The sequence below is a fragment of the Plasmodium vivax genome, chromosome 6 (assembly GCF_000002415.2).
Source record: "Plasmodium vivax chromosome 6, whole genome shotgun sequence".
NCBI lineage: Eukaryota > Apicomplexa > Aconoidasida > Haemosporida > Plasmodiidae > Plasmodium > Plasmodium vivax.
Window position 1 is genome coordinate 440,182 of NC_009911.1, and position 20,709 is coordinate 460,890.

At 39.1% G+C, this 20,709-nt stretch overlaps 4 protein-coding genes and 4 non-coding genes across 8 annotated transcripts, besides 4 other annotated features; 2 read left to right on the forward strand and 6 right to left on the reverse strand.

Moving 5' to 3' along the window:
• Positions 1–87: 87 nt before the first annotated feature.
• PVX_110842 lies at positions 88–794 on the reverse strand (the record flags this gene model as incomplete). The annotated part of the gene is made up of 1 exon (XR_003001227.1): positions 88–794. It is a non-coding gene; the product is annotated as a large subunit 28S ribosomal RNA (ribosomal RNA).
• Positions 795–823: 29 nt separating this feature from the next.
• PVX_110843 lies at positions 824–988 on the reverse strand. Its single transcript, XR_003001228.1, has one exon. It is a non-coding gene; the product is annotated as a 5.8S ribosomal RNA (ribosomal RNA).
• Positions 989–1,429, reverse strand: PVX_110841. The gene has a single exon (XR_003001226.1). It is a non-coding gene; the product is annotated as an internal transcribed spacer 1 (transcript).
• Positions 1,430–3,648, reverse strand: PVX_110844. The gene has a single exon (XR_003001229.1). It is a non-coding gene; the product is annotated as a small subunit 18S ribosomal RNA (ribosomal RNA).
• Positions 1,592–1,617: a microsatellite.
• Positions 2,520–2,564: a microsatellite.
• A 1,082-nt stretch (positions 3,649–4,730) lies between the features above and the next one.
• Positions 4,731–4,752: a microsatellite.
• Positions 4,753–6,273: 1,521 nt separating this feature from the next.
• Positions 6,274–6,305: a microsatellite.
• Positions 6,306–11,337: 5,032 nt separating this feature from the next.
• On the reverse strand, positions 11,338–12,339 carry PVX_110845 (hypothetical protein). The gene is made up of 2 exons (XM_001608344.1): positions 12,033–12,339; positions 11,338–11,823 (listed from the first exon to the last, which is right to left on the reverse strand). The coding sequence occupies exons 1-2, from the start codon at positions 12,094–12,096 to the stop codon at positions 11,711–11,713; spliced, it is 177 nt and encodes a 58-aa protein (XP_001608394.1). The 5' UTR covers positions 12,097–12,339; the 3' UTR covers positions 11,338–11,710.
• Positions 12,340–12,525: 186 nt separating this feature from the next.
• PVX_110850 (GDP dissociation inhibitor domain containing protein) lies at positions 12,526–15,765 on the forward strand. Its single transcript, XM_001608345.1, has one exon. It carries the CDS (start codon positions 12,766–12,768, stop codon positions 15,577–15,579), a length of 2,814 nt encoding a protein of 937 aa, XP_001608395.1. The 5' UTR covers positions 12,526–12,765; the 3' UTR covers positions 15,580–15,765.
• A 480-nt stretch (positions 15,766–16,245) lies between these two features.
• PVX_110855 (hypothetical protein, conserved) lies at positions 16,246–18,842 on the reverse strand (the record flags this gene model as incomplete). The annotated part of the gene is made up of 4 exons (XM_001608346.1): positions 17,440–18,842; positions 16,837–16,976; positions 16,542–16,609; positions 16,246–16,363 (listed from the first exon to the last, which is right to left on the reverse strand). Exons 1-4 carry the CDS (start codon positions 17,474–17,476, stop codon positions 16,246–16,248), a joined length of 363 nt encoding a protein of 120 aa, XP_001608396.1. The 5' UTR covers positions 17,477–18,842.
• On the forward strand, positions 17,623–20,390 carry PVX_110860 (hypothetical protein; the record flags this gene model as incomplete). Its single annotated transcript, XM_001608347.1, has 6 exons — positions 17,623–18,470; positions 18,576–18,711; positions 18,921–19,031; positions 19,581–19,700; positions 19,907–20,017; positions 20,223–20,390. The coding sequence occupies exons 3-6, from the start codon at positions 18,936–18,938 to the stop codon at positions 20,388–20,390; spliced, it is 495 nt and encodes a 164-aa protein (XP_001608397.1). The 5' UTR covers positions 17,623–18,470; positions 18,576–18,711; positions 18,921–18,935.
• Positions 20,391–20,709: the final 319 nt, after the last annotated feature.

Sequence of the window (20,709 nt, forward strand, 5' to 3'; positions counted from 1 at the left end):
TTAAAATTGTACGCGCACTAACACGAAGAGCCGTTCGGCTACTCCACATTATAGTGCTTTTTTTTTTTTTCTGTTGTTGAAAATGTTCTTATATCACCGAGGGTAAGCCTCAACAGATCGTAAAACAAAGTTTACTTTCATGTTTACGGCACCCAGGGTTGATGTTAGTCGTCTACAAACACAGATAAATCTTTCCTGTTGTTAAGGTGCAATTTTTGCATTGCCTTTGCGCAAATTGGGAAAAAAAAACGCATATTACTATGCTAATGGGATTAATACTGCTCCTGTTGGTTGTTACAAAATCTGCACATATAGTTTCCCTTTCACATCGACGGTAAAAAATTTGTTACAAAAAGGATCACAATGATACTGTTTAATCAACATGGGTTACGATTATGGCTTCAAAACCGTTCGGCCACTAGCCAACCTACTTAACTTCGCAACGCTGGTTTGACCACCACTTGCTGCACCAACTAATCCTCTCGTGCCAAGCTGCATTGCTGTCACGGTACTATATGTATATGATAATAATAGCAAATTCGCCAGTAGGGTAAAACTAATTTGTCTCACGACGGTCTAAACCCAGCTCACGTTCCCTATTAGCGGGTGAACAATCCGATACTTTGAAACTTATGCGTCCCAATGATGGGAAGAGCCAACATCGAAGGATCAAAAAACTGCGTCGTTAGGAGCGCTTGGCAGCCACAAGCCAGTAAATCTACGTGGTAACTTTTCACAAACCCCTCTACGTGCACGTAGGAAGTAACATATTCCTTCTTTTGGCAAATGTAAAGCGTCGCATAATGGCCTTTTCGCGTTCAAATTTTTATGAAGGAGCGCCCTTATTCTTCCTCAAAAGAATTGGTGTAGTTTACATTAATCTTTCATAAGATTCACAGTCACGGCAATTTTCACTGCGCATCGCACTTGGCTGCACCCTTCATCGCTCCAAACACCAAGAGACTCACCCATCGTTAAGATTGAGCCACCCTTTTAAAACAAACCGGTAATGATGCCCACTCACACTGCGAAAAATATACGCTAAGTACATAATTTTGCAACCGCTTACACCTCTCAACAAAATAGCAGTTGAACATTCTGCGTATTAGATGCCCCTCCCACCACCAACACATCCAATATCACAAGTTATGAAAAAATTTGATTTAATTAATTTGCTGTAATGTAAAACACAAACAGAGGGGCATTTTTCCACACACAAAGGGGATAGTAGCTTCCACAACGTCCTACTTCCAAATCTATTTGGAGACTGGAAGACACACCCCCTTATTAGTGTTTCTAAACACCCACAATGTTTGTGTTCCATGAAAACGATAGTAAGTATACCGAAAATATTCGCCTCAAATATTCCGAAAATACACAGCTAGCCGATTTCACTTTCTTACGTGCTCCAATATTTTTCGTTGCGCCATAAAGACCTTCCGTAGATGAACCTATGGAAACGTGGTTACGAATTCTCCTTCCTTTAAAAGATAAGATTTTCGATTCTTTCAGAGAAAAAAAAAGATATATAATCCCCTTTTCTCTTATTCAAACGATTCATCGTATCTTCCAATCGGTAGGAGCGACGGGCGGTGTGTACAAAGCGCAGGGACGTAGTCAGCGCAATCTGGTGAATCCCGCTTACTAGACGTTCCTCGGTCGAGATTGATAATTGCAATATATCCTCATCACGATACGTACTGATAAATATTACCTACACTTTTCAGTGGAGGAAAAGCATGCGATGATGCTAAACGGCTCCATAAGCACAAATAACACATGCACACTTCTAACAACTCGTTGCACATATCCGTGTAGCACGGGGGCTGCCTAGTTCATCTAAGGACATCGCAGGACCTGTTTTGTTGCCTTAAACTTCCTTGTGTTACACACACACTGTTCCTCTAAGAAGCTTTACAATCAAGCAAATGAAACACATTCTTAGGTAAAATTGAACCTGGTTGATTTGCTTATTTCGAAGTGCACGAATGAAAGAACGAGAAATATGTGCTGCATCAGTAAATCGGCAGAAAAAAACTGACGCGTCACATAATCCCGATCCTCATGCGTGCACTTCGAAATGAGCAAATCAACCAGGTTCAATCTTACCTAAGAATGTATCGTATTTGCCGCTACTTAGCAGGTTAAGGTCTCGTTCATCATCGGGATTAACCCGACAAATATTCACGAACTGAAAACGGCCATGCGTCACCATCCAAGAAATCAAGAAAGAGCTCTCTCTCAATCTTTCAATCCTACTCTTGTCTTAAACTAGTGAGCTTTCCCGTGCTGAGTCAAATTAAGCCGCAAGCTCCACGTCTGGTGGTGCCCTTCCGTCAATTCTTTTTAACTTTCTCGCTTGCGCGAATACTTTCCCCAGAACCCAAAGGTTTTGATTTCCCCTAAGGCACTGAAGGAAGCAAATCTAAGAGGTTAACTCCGAAGAGAAAACTCTTATTTTAAAACTTTTCATCTAAAGCCTAGTCTAGTCGGCATTGTTTATGGTTAAGATTACGACGGCATCTAATCGTCTTCACTCCCTTAACTTTCGTTCTTGATTAATGGAAGTATTTTAGGCAAATGCTTTCGCAGTTGTTTGTCTCCAGAAAATCTAAGAATTTCACCTCTGACATCTGAATACAAATGCCCCCATGCTACTCCAATTAATCGTAACTAAGCCAAAATAAGAAAAATGAACCAAGTTTTTACTCGTTCAATTTTGTTATTCCCTGCTGTAGTATTCGAAACGCGCAATGCTATAATATAACTGTTTCCTTTGAACAGTTTATTTTTCGCAAGGTAACAAGGGATTCAATGCCGAAACAAAGGAAACCCCTAAAAAGAATCATTTTAATTAGAAGAACACGTAGTAGCAAAATGCGCACAATGTCGATGCTAAGTACCAACCGATACGAAGCACCAGTCGTGTGGATTAAGCTAAACGCGTTGCTTAAAATGTTGATTCTTTCAAATTTAACTACGAACATTATAACTGCAACGATTTTAATATACGCTATTGGAGCTGGAATTACCGCGGCTGCTGGCACCAGACTTGCCCTCCAATTGTGTTTTGGGAGAAGGATAAAACCACCCCCCCCGCACACCATTCCAATTATAAAGCCATATTGGCCTTGTATTGTTAACTTCTTGTCACTACCTCTCTTCTTTAGAGTTGGGTAATTTACTCCCATGCTGCTATATGCTGCCTTCCTTAGATGTGGTAGCTATTTCTCAAGCTCCCTCTCGGGAATCGAACTATAATTCCCCGTTGCCCGTCATAGCCATGTTAGGCCAATACCCTAACATCAAAAGCTGATAGGTCAGAAACTCGATGGACACACACTAAAAAAATGGGCGAATCTTTTTACGTGTCACACTTCGTTGTTATCATTCATAAAGCTATTAAAACTTTCTTCTTAGACGAATTAACAAGTACGCACTTAAGAAGTTAATCAAAAGTGCTATGCCAAATATTGGCTACAGCTTTTCCGTAATCATCCTTATGGGAAAAAATGTCCAGTATATTATAACTGTTTTAATGAGCCGTTCGCAGTTTCTGCATATGCAAATATATGCGTATATCCTTTCACTAGCATGACTTAATCTTTGAGACAAGCGTATATGACTACTGGCAAGATCAACCAGGTCTCTGCACTATATGTATATAACGACTTCCCCGATAAATCATCCATTTTGTAAAGTTTAACAATTACCCAAGCAAAGAAATGAGTACAAAACGGCTAGCTGCATAACAGTTTTATAGTTCAATCTGTTGTTAATGGTTAGAAATTGCAAAATGGATTGCTCTATGGTGATAATCACATATATTTCGACTTGTGCACAGTCGGTAATTTTGTAAAAACTACTAAACGTGGATGTTCTACATACATCATATGGTACGTTATAAAATTTGGTATACAATTTATAGCTCTAATTTTCGAAGATAGGCCAATTATAAATTTATACAAATTTGTAAGTGCACCCGATGAGATTATGCATAGTGGCAAAGGATGTGACATAATCGTATAAGAATTCATACCATTATGCTCATCAATTGATTCACTATGCAATCACATCATCGTGGTGCCTTCATCAAAACGGGTAACATTCTTTTTTATGTTATTAAACAGTGTTTATATTAACAGATTATCATCTGAGGGTCATCTCCAATATACGTGGTGTAGTTTCCTATCCACAGCAATAATGCCATTAGAAACATAGGAGCATGCTCTTAAATAATTCCTTTCTATCCTTATAATAGATCGGTCTTATACATATGGTTCACTTAACTTTTTTTAGGAAAGAGATACACAGCAATAGTCGCATGAACATTACACTGTAATGAAGAAGAGACTCAACTTTACTACATATGCAGGTTACCTTTCACAGGATACACACCTCTGTACCAGTTAAAACGGATCACAAGGCAAACGAGCCTCCTCAAACTTCTCCTGTGGGATGCACTCTACAAGCTAAAAAAAAAAATAAATAATTTCAACGTGCGCTTGCACACCGCTCGACATAATACTTACTAGTATGATATACACTCGATCGTCTCGCATAATATACACCTTGGAATAATTATTTTTGTATGCTCGCAACCTTCGAATTATGGTATGATATATATTACCCCTAATGGAGGGTGTGCTTCTATAGTAAAAATGGCGCTATGCTGTTTATGTGTGTCAATATTTATTGCGTATCACAAAAGCGTCAACTTGATCATGGAATATTATATCGCTTCACATCGTGTCGTATCTTGCTTAATATTGTGGAGTGCCACTCTTCTATAACTGCGCGCAATATTGGGGCGCTCGTGTGGCATTCTGAATCTGCTTGATAATAGTTACATGCGTATGGCATATGAACTTGCTTGATAATAATTGCATGCGTATGACATGCTCTTGACTCGATTGTAATAGGCCTTGCGTGGCTACACCTACCTTAATGTCACTGCGGTATATGCATTTGAAACTTCCGATCCAGCTCGACTGCCTACAATTCCTGCAAGAAAACGGAGGATTAAAAGGCACATGCCAGTATAGGGAAAATAAAAAGCATACACTCATTTAACTACCAAAGGATAACTCTCGGGAGCGCCTTTCCGGATTGATTGCCAAAAATTTATGCAGCTACAAAACATTTCATTACCATTAAATGGTGTGTATGAAGCTGCACAAGTCGATCGATTATGTAATCCTTTGTCATTTGTTTTACGATCAAATTTTACTGATTCAGTGTTGGTATATATGGGACCAGAGATGGCCGACGTAACTCTCTATGCAATGCTTTTCTCTCCAAACGCATGAATGACAGTAGTAAAATAAATAAACACAGTGGGCGCATCATAAAATTGTAAGCTCTAATAAAGCTCTCACAATGGCATGAAAACATACTACAATATATATTTTAAACTGAAATGAAAAAAAAAAAAAAATTACTCTCACTATTTCAGCATTTTTAATCCTTTCTTTAAAGGCTGTGCGATTCGTTTGGGAATCCAAATTTGATTGTTTTAAAAAAAGTGAAAAACCGTAAAATCGCGTGGTACATTCAGTACTTTACTTCCAAATGGGGAATTTACACTCAATTTGTTTTTTCAGGATTGTTCAATTCGTTTATTCCATATTTTGTCATGTTAAAAAAATTATAAAATAATAAAATTATAAAATGGCATAATTATAAATTATAAAATTATAAAATTGCATAATTATAAATTATAAAATTATAAAATTGCATAATTATAAATTATAAAATTATAAAATTGCATAATTATAAATTATAAAATTGTAAAATGGCATAAATGAAAATAGCAAATTTGTAAAATGGCATAATTGTATATGGCAAATTTGCAAAATGACAAAATTGTAAAACTGCAAAATGGTGCAGCACTTAAAGTGTTTTACTCCCAAATGGGGGATGCACACAATTTATGTTTTGAGCATTGTTATGTTCGTTCAGTACTCCAAATTTTTTTTATTACACTTAAATGGAAAACTGCATAATGGTGCAGTTCTTTAAGGGGTTTACTTCAAAATGGGGGATTCACACAAAATTTGTTTTTTGAGGAGTTTTCATTTTTTTTTAGCGAGCTTTCCAAAAAAAGTTTTTTAAAAAATTGAAATGGCTGTAAAACTAGCCATATCTTGAAATGTTCCCAGCAAATGTGGTATTCCTACTCAATTTTACAGTACTAATTTTTGTATTTTTCTTTTTTTTTTTTCATTTTTAACGCTCCTTCCCCATCCAGAGTTTATGAAAATGTCCCTGTGTGAGTCATTTATATCAGAATGCAGTTCGACTTGCTTAGTGAATTCACTATTGGCACAAGTTGGTTCGATTAAATCGACATTTGCGTTTGGGAGCTGCCTATATAAGGGAATATTTTTGCCAAGGCCCCCTACACCTACATATATATGTGGCCATACCCCCAATTGCCCTTGCTCATAAGTATATAAATAAACATTCACGAGCGATATATATGTAAGTTAAAGTGGAAAATAACTTCCCAGTTGTATGCTATCAATACATATTACTGTGCGGGCCCTTAAGTAAAAAACGAGTATCTCTTAAAAATGGAGCCCATATGTCAAAAATGTAACAATATATCTGTTGGAAAAATAAAAAAAAAAAAAGCTGTTTGTTAACGGCAAATCTTCGAAGGAATAAAAAAATAAGGAGTAAACTGCAGCAGGGTGCAAGGAAAATGTTCCTCCATAAAAATAATGCTGCCTTGAAAAAAAACAGCTAAAAAAGATTTGCTGCTCCATGCTGCTCCATGCTCCTCCAGGAATTATTCATGGCAAAAATGAAAGCGACTGATCCAACATGGCAAATACCGAACGGTACAAATTCGCCCTTCAAAATTAACATATAACCCTATACACACAAAAATAACATACTAAGTAAGTACGTAGCACTGACCCCAGTAGGCTCATACAAAGCATAAAACGGGGATTTCACCCCCTGCAAATTATTTTACAGGGAGCAACTGCGCTTCGTGCAAAATGGGGCATTTGCACAAAAAGTATGCTCCAGCAAATACTCCAAAAGTTGAATCGTCATACATGGCCGAGTTCTTCAAGTATTATAAACGCGTAAAATGTTCATAAGAAAGTTAATAACGAAAAGTACATAACTCTTTTACATAAATATGAAAGAAAATTTTTTGTGTACGTACACAAACACTACTACGCCATCAGTTTGTGACCGTGGTTGACGCACATATGCAGCATATTTTTTGTTCCTCCTTCAAAATTAGTGCGTAAGTGGACTCATGAACATTATACTATGTGATGCACACACAACGAAAATGTTCATCCTTTTATTTCTTCCATTTGCGCTGTAAACACGCATCAATTTCGTAATACGCCTTTGCATTTTTGCGCAAAATGTAGATAGTCATCACCACTTGGAGCAACATTCTCTTAACATTTGCGTAAACGAATTGTGGCATAGGGCCACCTCTTCGCTGAATATTCTCACTCCAGGTGAAGAAAAAAAGTGGTAAAATGTGTTAACTATTTATTTCCTTTTTTTCTCTTTCAAATGTTATGCGTAAATGGAGAAAATTATAAGCGTATCACCCACCTCGCTGAATTAAAAAGAGGAGGAAAAAATGTTCATTCGGGGGTTACGAAAAAATCGTGACTAACATTTCACTACATTGAGCGGGGTGAACGCACGTGTTGTTTGCCACAAATACGCAGAACAATGCTTTAACCGTCATGGCACTTTAATAAGAAAGGCCAAGCACGAAAGGGGCAGTTTTGCGGAAAACAACAAATGCTGTTCACTCGTGTGGGCATATTTATAATTACTATCGTCATTTCGTTACTGTGCTCGAATAAGAATTCATGAGTGCATAAGGATAAAGGACCAAATTGATTAATAACGAATAAGGGGAAAAATAAGAGCCGATAATGGATGAAATAGTGTAGCAAAGTAAAAACGAACGGGGGGAAATACTTTCCTCTTAACGATATTTTTATGGACACTTTGGTGGCACATTTTCTCGCTGGCTTCTCAATTTATACCAACCTGTCTGCAAATTCATTTTTAAAATTAAAGCACACGGTATAGGGAATTAAAAAATGAGGGGAGAAATTCCTATAAAAAAGAAATTGTGCCCTTCATTTTTTTTCGCATCCTACACAGCTTAACGCAACGAAAGAGGAAAACAACAAACGTTCCAAATTCGAAAGCGCATAAAACGCCCTGGTTTCGGCGACTCCGTTTTTCTTATGCGGCATCTCCCACTTCACTCTATTGGCAGCCCCTACCAGCATTATCAGCACTTTGAAGTGTGCAAGCGCTTGGTACCCACCTGACAGTACGGCTAAAATGATGAGAAGCAAAGCGGGGTTAACCCCCATTTTGTAATTTAGGCCTGGTACACAATCTTTTCCCACGTAGAATTATACCTAAACGTGTACATTATGCAATTTTAGCAAGGTGGGAGACTATGTCTTATTACACAAAAAAAAAAAAAAAAAAAAAAATACACATATATGTAAATGTATATACCCACCCCTGTATACGCGTAAGTGCAACATATCACTTGCGTGCGTAGGGTTGGATACCTACACAAGAGGGACCCCTATATGATCAATGATGCACAAAAGCAAAGGCTATTTTGTCCGTCCCTTCATGTGCCCTTTTTCAGCGCCTTTTTTTCTCCCCCCTGAGAAGCGCTTAAGGGAATATAATATATGCGCGAAATTGTTCCCGAAGAGTTACGCAGCAAATGTGCACATTTTTGTCTGCACGCAACGGCCATAAACGGGTAAAACATGGGCCATAAGCAAACCTTCCATTTCGGAAAAACAATTTCCCAACATATTTTCCCCACTTTGCATAGTAATAACACATAAAGACATTTTACATGTGAACCATTAACGTAAATTTTTTTGGTGCCAAAAAGAGGCAGCATATACCCGTGCACACGTAACTGCCCCTGCATGGACGGGGATCAAGTGTTGCCCACAATTTAGAACTGCCCCTCTCGAACATGAACTGATATAGCACAATGATGTAGCCAAAATGGAGAACGAAAAATCCACCAAACCTAATGAAAACTACAAAGTTGAAACGAATGAACCGTGATGTGAAAGACGGAATGAGTAAATATGCCAAATTACAATCGTCACGAGAATCCAAAAATGTACATTTGCCTCTCCTTTTCCTTCTTTTCTTTTAAGAACCTCGTAGACTGCTACTACTTGTTGCTAAAGAAGTTCAAGAAGAAGAGCTCTTACGTGATAGACGAATTCCTAATAAAGGTGTACCATCGAGGCATAAAAAATGAGGAGTCCCACGGGAAATGCAAAAAGAGTCCTCTTCCTCCAAGCTGGGCGCATGAATTTTTTTTTCCTTCCAAAGGAAAAGAATCTACCATACGATCAGTTTGAACAATTTTTCACTTCATACATTTTACATTTTACTTTTTTAAAAGGAGAATAAAGAAAGTAATGGGACCTTAACCATTTACGAGGATGTCAACTCGGATGCTTTTTCCTTCTTAATTTTGTCAATGATTGATTCCAGTTACGACGTAAAAATTATGCTTAGCTTGTGCACGATGAGAAAGTTCCCCAAGGGGCATGCACAAAAAAAAGGAAGCATTTATAGCAACAGTTGTATGGCCCCCTCATCTGGTTCGTGTTCACTTACCCCCCCTTTGCTACACCAACAGCGCATTAACCGAATCAACATTTTGAATGTCCAAAACGGAAATGACATAATAAAGGCGATTTGTTTTTACATGGACAACATAAAAATCAGCGAACTTTTAAAAAAAAACATCAAAAATGTGAGGAAGAAGAGCACAATCGTAGACAATAAGAGTAAACTTAATTTAAAAAAAAAAGGCGTTGGAAGAGAAAAAGAACCGGAAGAAGAATCACCCAGCGAAGTGGTTAACAAAAATATGTGTAATGTCAAATCGTTCAGCCTGTTCAACAGTAACATAGACATAAACGGAATTGTCCTTCTTTCCAAATCGTTGTACGATAATGGCTATGCAAAGGTGGGTCCTAAGAGGAAGCTATGCGCACGTTGCCACGTTCACCAAGGTGCGAAGTTCACCCATGTGTGATATACCCCCTCTTGTGCCCAATGAGCGGAGGCGCTGCTAACTCGCATCCGCCCCACCGCCACACGACCGCTCACCCGGCAACGGCATGCCAAAAATATATAACCCCCTTGTGAACGTTTTTCCTAAAGCTAGAAAATTTATCCATAGATTGCATTAACTTAAATTGCCACTGCCTCAAGTACCTGTCCCTCTCCCTGTGCAACTACAACAGTTTGAAAACGCTCAGCTTTCAAGTAATTTTAAAATACTCCAATATGTGTAGGCGCGCACCCCCACATGGGAACGAAGATGTGCCGCTCCAAAAGGGACACGTCCCCTAATATTATTTGTCTTACTTCGCTTTTTTTTTTTTTTCTTTTTTTTCCCTTCCCCTACAGTACTGCAACATGGGCAACGACTGCATCAAATACATCATAGACATAGTCATATACTTGAACTCTTCTCTAACTACTTTGAATTTAAGCGGAAACAAGTTTGACGCACAAGGGATGCACGCTGTAAGGAGAGTGAACCTTTCTCTCAGTTTAGCTTTGAAGTGTACTTCCCAAGCATAGTGTAAATGCCCTTCTTCCAATTTGGTTTATGCATTCAGCCACCCCCCCACACCATATTTCCTCTCCTCTACCCCTCAGCTTTTCGAAAGCTTTTTGCTAAACAACTCCCTAAGCACCATTGACGTTTCTTACAACATGTTCAATTTAGATGACTCCTTTGTGGAAACGTTTTGCAAAATTGTCGTCAGCAAAACGGTAAGGGAGGGGGAAAGGAAGAGAAACTTCCATTTTTGTAGCCACTGCAAAGTTTTAAATTGTACCCCCTCACACAAGTGCAATGCCCTCATTAATTTGTACAAAAAAACTGACGAACTTAGCAACGAACTGAACCAAGCCAATTACCGCTGCCCGCATGACTAATGGATCCCCCCCTCTTGAACACATTCGCAGAACATCTCGAGCATTTCTCTAATTGGGAACTTCGTCGAAAATGACAATTTGGCCAAAATAAACGACGCTATGACTTTTAATAAGTCGATTTCTATTTTGAAGCTACCTCACGAGTAATCGCACGAGTAGTCTAGTTGGAAAACACAAATGCGGCTTAGAAACTTACGTGGCCTTTTTCGCTGGCCATTCAGTTTCTCATCGCATTGGCTTTACTTTTTTTTTATCGCACACTTTAGCACTTGTGTATTTTTCTTTACACCCTTTTGCTTCCATATTTACAGAGTTGACAGAGAAATATTGAAGCAAATAAATCTAAAGCTCGTTAAGCGGAAGCGAAGGAAGAAGAAGGTGGGTAAGAAAAAGGCTTAGGGAGGGACTGCCACTAGGACAGTGTAAACGAAAGGTGCCTCTCCACCATGGCTGCGATTGCACATATGAGTTTTACTCTATAAAGACGGGCTAAAAAACGGTGAGAAAAAAATGCCAAATAGTTTCCCCAGAGGGGGTATATGCACATTTGGGCAAAGTTTAACTAACGGAAAAACGGAAAAAAAAAAAAGTAATAGAGATGTAACTGCGACGTATCAGAGACGTAGCAGAGACGTAACAGAGATGCAGCAGAGATTTTTCACTGAGGCTAACCGGTTATCCATTAAAGGTGGCCACTAACTCACTGAATCCTAATTAGCGTCTCTCCCAGCCTTATGTACTTCTTCCTCTTTTTGGACCTGTACGTCTTCCTTTTCATGTTGGTCTGCCATGTCCTTTTTGCGAGCAAAACGCCTGAAAAGGTGAAAGCAACGGGAAGTTCATCACTACATATGTAAGAATATTTCTTTAAAAGTGAAAAATGAACATCCGTCGGATAAACATATGCACATTCGCCTACTTAGGTATGCGCATATTTACACTTATCATGGACTCCCTCTTTATGCATACGTTCAAAATTGTGATGTCACGTCACGTTTTGTTGTGCTCTCTCATTTCCTTACCACTTAGCGTCAAAAAACTCCTTCTGATGTGATTTGTGAGGGCCAAATCGAAAGGAACAAACATGTTCTTCTGTTATTTCATACACAGCAGACGCAATTTAGCTAAAAAATATCTTTTTAGCAATCACGTGAAAGGTGTAAATGGAAACGCGTTCCTCTATTTGCCTCCTTCGCACGCCTTCCCACTAGGCACATTTCCTTGTGTTATTTGGTATAAGGAAGTAAAAAAAAAAATATCATGCACGCTTAAAACGAATTGGCAAAAAATTAGCAACATTTTCTCATGCGCTTAGCAAACGGGAATCCCTATTAAGCCACATTCGTCATAACATCGCTACCCATATGCACAGCACATCGCACAGTGGTGCATCTAAATGCCTTTGCGTAGGCGGCAAAATTGACAAATAATATGCCAGTGCAAGCATTTGATTGACCCAGTACCTGAAATTGGCAAAACATGTAGGAAAAAACAACCTGGGTAGAAAAAAAATCCGCAGCGTGAATCGGCCAACTGGATCACTTCTTCACCGCGGGTCATCCGACAACACTCTCACTCCCTTTTCCACATAAAAATGCACATTTTGTAAGGGAAAAAAAAGAAAAAAAAAAAACCCTTTTTTTGTATTCATCCCAATGTAGAGAGTGAACATTCCTGCTCCATCAGGCAGCTAACTTTTTCGCGTACCCCCCACACCATAACGCAAAAGAGCCCCTCCTTCCCCTGCCTCTTCGAATGGATGACAAGAAAAACACAACCTTCGACTGCGACATTTTGATATGTGGCACCAGCCTACAGAACAGTTTACTGGCAGCCTACTTCTCCCTTAACAACTACAAAGTGATAAACATTGACAAGAACAAGTTCTATGGTGATGTGAATTGTTCCTTGAATTTCAACCAATTTCAAGATGAAAAATTCCAGCTCAAGAATTTTTACGAGGAATATTTCCCCCTCTCATCCAGCACAAATGATAGCCACGTAGAAAAAAAGAAAAATCTCAAACAAATAATTCACAGCTATTTCCAAATAAATAACAACAAATTTAATATTGACCTTAACCCGAAGATATTATACAACGAAAGCAACATAGTAGATTTGTTGGTAACGCTAAATGCACACACATACATCAGTTTTGTGGGAATACAGTACTTTTACCTGACCTACCACAGGGTTAGCTACAACCCCGTAGTTGATCAGACGGACCGGCAAAATGTAAACGTTCGAAGAAATGCCGTAAAAGAGTTGGACGCGAATAAAGGGGGACAACCCCCCATCACAACTCATATGCAGAACATGAGTAGTAAAAATAATCATGAAGACGAAAACGATTTAATTGTGTTAAAAATTCCTCTAAACAAATCTCAGGTCTTCCTTGACACAAATCTGAGCCTCGTTGAAAAAAGAATGATAATGAATTTTATTTACAAGAATATTATTCACGATAAGAATTACACCTTTTCCAATTTTTCCAATTACAATTTTGTAAAGAAGGCAAATGTGACGGAACAGGGGGGGAAAATTCAGCGTAGCGAGCCCACAATCAACAAAAATGAGCAGGGAGCTCCAAACAGGTGCGCCCCTTTGGCGGACAGGAAAGATGGCCCTCAGAATGGAGACATCCCACAGGGGAAAGGGGAATCACAAAAGGATCCGCGGGGAAATCACGCCGATTATGCCGACCATGCCGACCATGCCGACCACGCCAACATTGCGGACTACCTCCAATCGTACAACATCTCGGGGAAGCTAACAGACTACGTCATGTACGGGATAGGTCTGTTCGACCTAGAAATGGAGCACTGCAATAACGGCGACATTTCCGAGTACTACCTGAGCGGATATACCAAGGCGAAACGATTTATTATGAACAAAATGGAGTTCCTCCAGCGGTTACACATTTTAATCAACTCGCTAAACAAATTCAAACAGCAAAACCTGTTTGAGAATGCTTTTATCTACCCGTCCTATGGGCAGAACGACATTATCTATGCCATATCTCGAGTGGCTTGTCTAAACAATTCCGTTTACATGATTAACAGAAAAATAGACGAGGTTATTTTTTCCCCTTTCTGCGATTACCTAGAGGGAAGTACAAAGAATGACGACGTGGCTCCTGGGACCACCTCCGCAAAAGTAGACGCAGTCGTCCTGGACAATGGGCATATAATTAGGCCCAAATTTGTTATATCATCCGGATCTAACCTAAATTTTTACGATATGAAGAAACACCTTCTTTGCAAAAAGAATAGTAAAAAGGCGAAAACGATGATCAAGACAAATAGGCTGGTTGTCCTGAGTACCTATTCACTTATTGGAAAAAACGGCTTATCCTTCTATATACACAAACAGCCAAAATTGGGGAAACAACAAAAAGGGAAGATAAATAATTTGAGCAATTCTGTACACATTTTACAGTTAGACTATAATAGTGGCTCTTGCCCCCCTGGGTTTTTCTTGACCTACTTTACCTACCTAGAAATTGTAAAGGAGCCAGTCAAACCTACAGACATTCCAACCAATTGGAAGGAGAAAGAGGCCAACCGCGACAATCCCGAAAAGAACAAAGACTCCCCAACTAATCAGAAACCGCTAAATTTCTGCTTCCTATTTGATGTTCTAAAATTGTTCGTTAAAAAACACAAGGGTAGTAGTAGCCCACCTGCGGACTCGCAGTTACCTGTCAATATTCCCTTTAACGAAAGTTTCCACAGCGCACTTGTCGACTTTTTCAGCATCTGTGAAGCGCAGGAGGGGTCTCACTCGGGGAAAACCGATAAGAGGGAATTCCCTAATGAAGAAAATGAAAAAATAGAGGATCAAACAGGTGGTCTCCCCTTAAGGGGAAATACTCCCAATGGTGAACACGAACTGAACGGCTACCCCGACGAACAGGCACCGGGAGACCAAACGGGGGAAGCCACGCATAGCCAAGAGCAACCCAAACGTGACAACGCCGAAAAAGAGTCCTTCGTAAAAACCTTCAACAATTTATTAACCAAAGAAGGAGTCATTTATTGCGCATACTATGAATATGAACCAACGGTGTACAGGAAGGACACCGTCAAAATGGTTAACCAAAATGCAGAACACTATAGAAAGATATTCGAGAGTATAGAAGAGAGGATTAAGGAAGAGCGAGCAGATGTTCGCCAAAAGGGAGAAAACGAATTGGATAGGACCAACCCCCCTGAGAGCGACCGTTGCAGTACCGTTGACAATAGAAACAACATTAGTAATGGCGATCCAACTGGAAACAAAATTAACCAAGTTGAAGAAAACAAACATGAGCACAAGAACACGTGCACGCCGCCCCTCACCTGTAAGCGTATCGAGCTGGACGAGAACAAACATATTTGCAATTTACTTTTTACAAACGATACGCACAACTACCCGATATACCCCTTGATTGAAGACGTATCTACGTTCTTTTACATTATTAACAAAATTCATCGAACGTTTATTTCGCCTAACACGAGCCAAACCATATATGATACCTTTGGTGATAAAATTAGGACCATGTTTAGCGAGCACACTGCGGGTACATGATTCGGCAAATGTACACCCCGCCACGGAAATGACAATTCCTCCTGCATTTCCGTCTGCCGGTTTTTTTAATTTCCAACTTTTTTTCCCTTTTTTTTGGTATGTACACTTTGACGAGTTTTTAAACATGCGTAAAGATGTGCAGGCATATATAAATATGTATATATTTATATATATGGTATGTATAAATTTATTGCTTTATTTAAATTTGGCGTCTCTACTTATGCATACATTTAAAAAAAAAAAAAGTTAAGTAAATAACTTATACTGCATAATTTATAAAAAATTTGCTTTTTCCTATTGAAAAAAAAACTGTTTTTTTTTTTTTTTTTTTTTTTTTATCACATTCGACGATCATCCACTTGACCACTTCTTTTGATTATTCATTTATTGTTTTTTTTCTTCTTTCCGACTTTGTAAAACAAGCGCAAAAACTCAGAACACATACTTCACCACAATGCAGAATGCGACTACACAGCATGCACATACATATACATGTGCGCGAATATACATACACACAAACATGTATATAAGTGATATGCGATATGTGACATATGATATATTTATATATGCACGTCCGTACACATATACAGCTGCATATATAGGCTGCACGATGAATTCACTGGTTGTATTCCCCATGCGGCTGCGTCGTTACGTTTCAGCTGGCCTTCATTTTTTCTTGTCTCTTTGCATTCTATCAAGGTCGTCCATTTTGTGCGAGTCTTCCTTCCCCTGGCTTCTTTTGCATTCCTTAAAGGTCAGCTTGCTGTGGAAGCTATAATCAGGCCTACGCAATGCACGCAAAAAAAAAAAAAAAGGGATGATGAAAAAATGCATAAAGTGCGTTTACAGATGAGTGTATAACTATACTTGCTCAAATAGACACACACACAACGCTGCAGCAAGAACTGCTGAACGCACAGCTAGTGAACTGCTCCGCGTTATCTAATCTCTTATTGCTTTACTTAATGCTAAGGATGATTATGCATATGGTCAGGAGCAGTATGTGGGTCAGGTTGTACTCGAAGGTCTTCTAGGAGAAAAACAAAAGGCGTTTAGTTAGTTCAATCATTAAAAAAAAAAAATTCTTTTCATGCATACGCATATACATACATACACATATATGTACATATGTGCAAAGCGTTCTACTTAAATGCGACATGTGCATGTTTACGTGCATACACCAAGTCTTTTTTTTTTTTTTTTTTTTTTTTCTTTTGGCTCTCTTACTTTCTCATTATTCATTTTCGCGTTTCTTACTTTGAATGGAAATAAACGAGACAACACCATGCTTATTTTGTTGTTAAGTAACTTGGCTTCGAATGATAACAAGTAAAATTCTGAAAACATGTAGAGGAATGCTGCCGAAATGACCATAGCAAACAGGGATAGCACGGCACCTGCGGAGGGGAGGGATATACGAAAAAGGGCACGTACACTGTGAGGACAGGTCCTCAAATGGGAGGGAAGCGCCATGTTGGCTCCCACACAATCATGCAGAACACTTTTTCGGGGGATGCTCGTTTTCACAAGTTCAACACCCCTCCTAATATATACACACAGTTACACAACACAAATGTATAGCACCGTGCAACACACAAAGTATGCACTTGCATATGCAAACAGGTTGCTAAAATGTACACGTGTCAAACGAATGTGCGCTCTGTGCTGATAAACGGGGGAGGCATTGATGGGAAATTCATTCACACATGGGTAAATCCGTACACCCATATGAAAACACGTATATGTGTAACACCGTTTGCCAATGTACGTACGCGCGTGTGTATATGTGCCGCACGTATATGTACACCCATGTAACATAAGAATTCACGCTAAGCACATTTATTCTCCATGCGTTCTTACTATCTAAAAATCTTGATGGCTGGATGGAGGACCCCATTTTTTCGTTCTATTTGTAAGAGGGACGCAAAGAATGCGAGGAGTACAAAGAATGGGAAGAAGTTTTAACCAAAATGTGAACACTTAAACTTATTACTTTCGTTAATTCGGCTTTTCCGCTTTTTTTTTTTTTTCTTCCTTTCTTTTGTATGTAAAATTTAAAAGTATTAATCTTTGGATTTAAAGAAATGTGAGGGGGAAAAAACTTGGTTTCTTTTCCTTCTTACAATGTGAAAAAGCAAAGCAAAAGAAAAGGTATGTCACATATTTACTCACATACTTAGTGAAAAACATACAAACGAGTATGCATACTATATTTTTTCAAAGCAAAGGGAAATGTATTATGAATTTTTTTTTTTTCTCAAAAAGAAATGTATTGTATAAAGTATATATGGCAAAAAAAAAAAAAAATGTATACTCATGTGATGCATATATATTTATGTAAATCCCTTTTATCGTAATCGCTTAAGGATGGATACGTTATGCTAAAGCGTGACACTGCAATCGCTTGAGGGAAAGCAAGAAAAAATAGAGTTACGCACGAACAGTTTTCGCAAAAATAAATGTTTACTGGAGATGATGCTTAAGTGTGAGTCATGGCATGGCCTGTTTTATGTAATGTCATGTAATGTAATGCAATGCATCAGCGTTTGTGTTAACTTTTGAACTTCTGCGAGTACTCTTTGAAATTGTGTCAACTCAACACATATACGCATGTGAGCGTTTAAAGGAAAATATGCCTCTTCACGAGTTAGAAAATTGGCACTTTGCGTTCGTTCAGCAATTTGGCAATTCCTCGCTCAGCCGTTCACAGATTGGCAGATTAGCAGATTGCAGTGTTCACCCGATTGATTAGCGGCTTACAGATTAGCACCGTATCGGCTTAACCGTTCATCGTTCAAATGGGCAATCCAGCATCGCACGTAAACACTTAAGCGCTGCGCCTTTTGCACATGAGCAGAAATGCTTCCAAGTGAAAAACTAAGTGAGCAGAGGTGAGTTAAAAAATTGAGGTGTACACGTTTGCAAGGTTTTATAATGACTCGCACGGCGATTTGTGCACATGAACGTAAATTATTTTTTCGTAACTTGATAACTAGATCAAATGCAACCTGTAGAGAACAGGAAGGATAAGATACATACGGAGGGCGGCAAAAGTGTAAAAAGTGTCAAGTGTGTCAAGTGTGACGAGCGTGCTAAACGTGTGGAGGGAAATGCCTTAAAAACACATTTCGTGTAACAACAATTGCGAGGAGAAAAAAAAAAAAAAAATGCGTTCACACACAGATATTCTTTTTTCCACAAGTGTGAGAAAAATTAATAAGCATTTCGTGAAAAAACCACTTTGTTCATCAGCCAAGTTTTGCAAAAATGAAAAATACTCAACCGCTTTGACAAAACTGAACAGTTTGCAAAAGTTGAACCGTTTTTATTTCCCCCCAAAGCACAGCCCCCTCTTGATGCAAAAGAAGCCCTTTTCAGAACAAATAATAATCGACTCATTACGAAAAGCCCAAAATGAACTAGATAGGGGCTCTCTTTATTCACTACAGGAGGTAAACCCGCTTAACCAAACGACTCTCATGATGTGTTTGAGCTTAAGCTGAGGCATACGCGTGTATGTGTGTGTGGAGGGGTGCGCATGCGTATGTGCCTTTGTACATATACACGCATTTGTGTGTGATGCTTATATGTTGGATGCTCACACGTGTGATTCTTACACGCGGGGAGAAACTCCATTTACACGCCCCCCCGTGGAACAATTGCTTCCGCGTTGGGGGTGAACACACGTGGCGTAGCACGTGAACATTTCGCGCATGCCTTATGGTCATCACCGGGGAGTGTAACTGCTGCACATTTGGGCGGAGCGTATATGACCTCTTTGGCCCACTAAGATAAGCTTGTAGCATTTTCGCTAACACAGAATCGTATCGTACTATAATGACGTGCGCAGCTTCGTTCGGCCAGCTCACCGTTTCGGTTTTAGCACTCCTTTTTACGTCAAACGAGCTTTCCATTTGTTAGTTTACCCATGTGCCATTTCACACACTTGCCAACCGCGCCAACCTCTTTATTTCCCCCCCTTACCCACCTTTACATCCCAGTCAGTCAACAGCAATTGCAACTGCCTGAATGAAGAGAAAAAGGCCAAATTCCGAAAGGCCTTTGACGAATTAAATGCTCTGCTAGCCGTTAAGTCGAATTTAACGGAGGAGAAAATTCAAGTACACAGAAGAGTGCATATACACACTGTGACGTTATGAGGCGTTTCGCTCGCACATGTTGCAATTGTTCATCCCAATCTGGCGCGCCTACTCATTCATTCATTTTTTTTTTTTCTGTAATTATCCATCCCCTCCAATTTTCCAACACTCAGCAATTATTCCAGTGCGCATTTCTTTTCATTCATCCCCCATTCTTCCATTTGTAGATATTATCTGAAAATAATTCCAATGGGTATAAAAATAAAGAAATTTTGGGTCTATTCATGACGGGTTTTTTCTTTGCCATCGGTTCAGTCACCCACTCTGTTTTTTATTTGGTTCGGGGAGAGAGATAAAGTGAAATAATGAGCTCCGCAAAAATGCGCACACGACGGTGTGTTATGAGTGTGCACCTACGAACATATACGTATGAGTAGGTGTCCGCGCGTGTGTACTCTTACGCATTCAAAATTATGTAGTGTACAATTCTCTTGTTATTTCACCAGAGGATGAAAACTTTTTCCGTTTTTTTTCCCCCCAAAGGTGAGCGTCTACGGTCTTTATGTACTGCATAAAGCCTCCAAGGAAAATGATAGCAAAATTTACGTTGAAAGGAAATTAAATGAAAATAAGGATAAACTGTTAAGGAATAAAAAAAGTATACAAACCATTTTGTCCGCTTTGGAGCAGGATTTGATGAAAATAAAATAAAAGCAAAAAAAAGAAAAAAAAATAGAAGCAAAACGTCCCTCTTTAACCTTCACGTTATTTACCATTTTTGGCAAAGCTTCAATTTTGCATACTTCGCAGTGGGCACATTTGTTAAGTGGCCACCTCGTGCGCGAATAGCTTAATTGAAAATATGCATTTGAAGCTGCCATATGGGCACCCACATTTAATTATCGCCGAAAATATTTCCTTCCTTTTTCTTTTTTTTACTTTTTTTTCACCTCTCACCGCTGCGCAAGGGCACACACGGGAGAGCACCCTTTAATAGACTCCCCTGCGGCAATTTTTCGCGCCCCCTTTT

What these genes read in the sequence shown, in the direction of transcription:
- PVX_110845 (XM_001608344.1), bottom strand. Translation starts at nt 12,096, where the DNA reads ATGTTTGTTCCTTTCGATTTGGCCCTCACAAATCACATCAGAAGGAGT. An exon ending in GAGTTTTTTGACGCTAAGTG is followed by an intron (nt 11,824 to 12,032) that starts GTAAGGAAATGA and finishes TCACCTTTTCAG; the next exon opens with GCGTTTTGCTCGCAAAAAGG.
- PVX_110850 (XM_001608345.1), top strand. Translation starts at nt 12,766, where the DNA reads ATGGATGACAAGAAAAACACAACCTTCGACTGCGACATTTTGATATGT.